Consider the following 2,865-nt stretch of genomic DNA (forward strand, 5'->3'; position numbering starts at 1 on the left):
TTTTTTTCGGAACCAGGGATTGAACTCAGGCCCTTGCACTTGCCAGGCAAGTGCTTATTCTATTGAGCTACTGAGCCATCTTCCCGGCCCCAAGAGGCTATATGTTCTGAGACACTTCCCTCTTAATTCTGCCACTTGCCACTATGACATTCTCATGCTCGCTGCTGTAATCCTATGCCCCCCTTGCTGTTCCTTGAACTTACCTGGCACTTTCTTTCTCAAATGCATCTTTTTTGTGCCCTGAAACTTATTTTCCTGGATAATTTATATGACCCCATCCTTTTAGGATCTTGCTTAAATGTTGCCTTTTTGGAAAGGCCTTTTGCACCACTCAGGATTAACGTCTAGTTAGTTAGAATCCCCTGTGCCTAGTACTTTTGGTCTTCCCTACCATCCTGTTTTTCTTCATAGTAGTTATAACTTATTTATGTATTACAAACTTGTCCTCTTCTTGCTCAAGTATAAGGTCCATGGCGATAGGGACTTCTTTTTCTTCATAACATCTCAGTTCCTATGACAACAGTGTTTGATACATTATAAACATTGAATAAAATCTATCAAATGAGTTTAAATGAAAAGATGTTTGATAAATAGCTTTTCTGTGTCTCTCTGAATGGTTGTATAATGCAATATTTAGCTCATTGGGTGTTTCTCTTTATCCACAGTGCAATGGTCAGTTCTGTTCAAGGAGCTACGTATCCTACCCAGGCTGGAATATATAGTCCTCCTCCTGCTGCTGCTGCTGTTGCCGCAACTGCTGATGTCACAATCTACCAGAACGCAGGAGCTAATATGTCCCAGGTGCCAAACTATTCCTTAACATCGTCCACCCTGTCTCAGCCAGGAGCCAGCCAACAGCCACCTCAGCCACAGCAACCCTACTCTCAGAAGGCTTTGCTATAGGACCTGGTTTTCTGCTTTGTGGCAAAAACCTGCTAAATGCCGCTGACAATGTTACAAGATCCATTAATATTTTAAGATTTGTTTATCCTCGGCTTATAGGCATCTGTTTTGGTCAACAAGTTCAAATATTTAAGAAGGTAAAACTCTCCGATTTGCACAGATATTTTAGAGGTTCACCTCTCCTTCTCCCCCAGAGGACTGCAACTACTTACGGCATTTAATTCCTTTCATCATATGAAGAATTGACACAAGATTATTTGTCTCGTAAAATTATCTGGTCTGCAAAAAGTCAAACTTACAAAAACTCTTGTGGCATATGTTATGTACATATATTGATATATAACTTCATTAGTGGCCATTGGAATCACAGTGGTGATCATGTGAATATATTTAACACTGTGTTAAATTAATTTACTTTGCTGTTTTATTTTAGTCATGACAACTACTCTGTTTCCTAATGTTTTATGTAAATTTAAGGTAATTACACTATCCTTTTAACTGCGAGAGAACAAAGTTGTAGCATATTCATGTGAAGGCATTGTTGTCTAACCTTCCTTTTACTATTTTACTAATTGTGAGCTACACTTAAGTATACTACATTTTTTCTGTGGCCTCTCCATACTACTGGCTGTCATCACACCAGCGTACAGTAGCTAAATTTTTGCTGCAGGTATAAAAATGATAATATTCCCCTTTAAACTTCCATTTTGGCATGATATTTCAGATATTGTGGGACCACGAGACAAAATTAAGTAGAATCATGTTCTTTACATCTTGTTTTTAAAGAAATAATGTCTGTTTCCTTTTTCCTAGTTGAAGATAGCAATTAGGTTTCTAAGCTGTATACTGTGTTAATTGGTGGCAGTGACACCAAAGATAGAGGCAATGGGTAGAAAGTTTTAAGCTTGAAAGAAAACATGAGTTACACTACATTTTCTGTCTCTTGTAATTACTTAGGATAGAAACAAAATTTGATTCATCTGTCCAACCTAAGTCTTTTAAATATGTCTCTAACACATTGTATTCTTTAATTCTTCATTAAAATGGATATAAGTAGATCTTTCACAGTAATTTATATTCCTGGGTTTGCCTTTCAGTTTATGTATTTATTGTTTCCTTTCAGACTGGCATTTGGGCTGCTCGCTGCCCTTTCAAGTTCTGATGAAGTAACTTTGGCTCGTGTTTGGAACTATTTTTGAATGATTGTTTTTCTTTTAATTCATACAAAAAATGTTTTTCACTGATGTTTTAATCATAAATATTTATAATTTCCTTGGTTGTGTGCTACTACAATTTTAACACTATTATTTTAAAAATCTGAAAAATTGAGTACCATTTTTAATGAGTTGATTTAACAGGTTTTATACTACAAATGCAAATATGATTTGTATTTTCTAAGATTGTTGCAGTTAGGTGGATTGTTTGGCAAATGACTCCATCTTTGGTAGATAATCTTAATGGTGAGTGATTTCACAGGTTCAGATTTAAAGCACCATCTTTAGACTGATGTTGTATTTTCCTGAGTTTAAAGAATATTGTCCTCAAAAACTAATTTCAAAATTTCCATTCAAATTCCAATCTTTAAGTACTTTTATAAGTTACTTTTGATACACATTGTTGAAGAGATCATAATCTTTTTTGTTCCAATTTGAATATTATGTTTTAACTGATCTACTTTTCCCAAGTCATATTGTATTTTTGTCATGCTAAATTTTTGTTTATGACTTTATGCTCTTAACATTTTAATTTTGATATTTGTCATGTTATAAAATCAATTAAATATTTCTAATTTTTTTTACCCTATGAAAGTAAAAGAATGGTGAAGTGCCAAAAACAAAACAATCCAAACAGACAAACAAACAAAAAAAAAAATCCAGACCCACACCCATACCTTTTATTATAATGCATGTACAATTTTTCATTACCTGTTTAGTTACTTGGCTTGTAAAGATTTAAATTACA

The 2,865-nt window shown here is 34.3% G+C and overlaps 1 protein-coding gene across 4 annotated transcripts in view; it reads left to right on the plus strand.

Moving 5' to 3' along the window:
- Stam (signal transducing adaptor molecule) overlaps positions 1-1,961 on the plus strand; it is a 69,842-nt gene extending 67,881 nt beyond the window's left edge. For 2 of the 4 annotated variants that reach the window (XM_023705437.1, XM_023705438.1), the window contains exon 14: positions 666-815. In XM_023705437.1, the coding sequence (XP_023561205.1) occupies positions 666-722 (57 nt within the window). In that variant the 3' untranslated portion in view covers positions 723-815. Of the gene's footprint in view, positions 1-665 lie in introns of all 4 variants that reach the window. The other 2 variants (XM_004645192.2, XM_023705440.1) reach the window with 2 other exon arrangements.
- The last annotated feature ends 904 nt before the right edge of the window (positions 1,962-2,865 follow it).

The sequence above is a fragment of the Octodon degus genome, unplaced genomic scaffold (assembly GCF_000260255.1).
Source record: "Octodon degus isolate 3935 unplaced genomic scaffold, OctDeg1.0 scaffold00220, whole genome shotgun sequence".
NCBI classification, from domain to species: Eukaryota; Metazoa; Chordata; class Mammalia; order Rodentia; family Octodontidae; genus Octodon; species Octodon degus.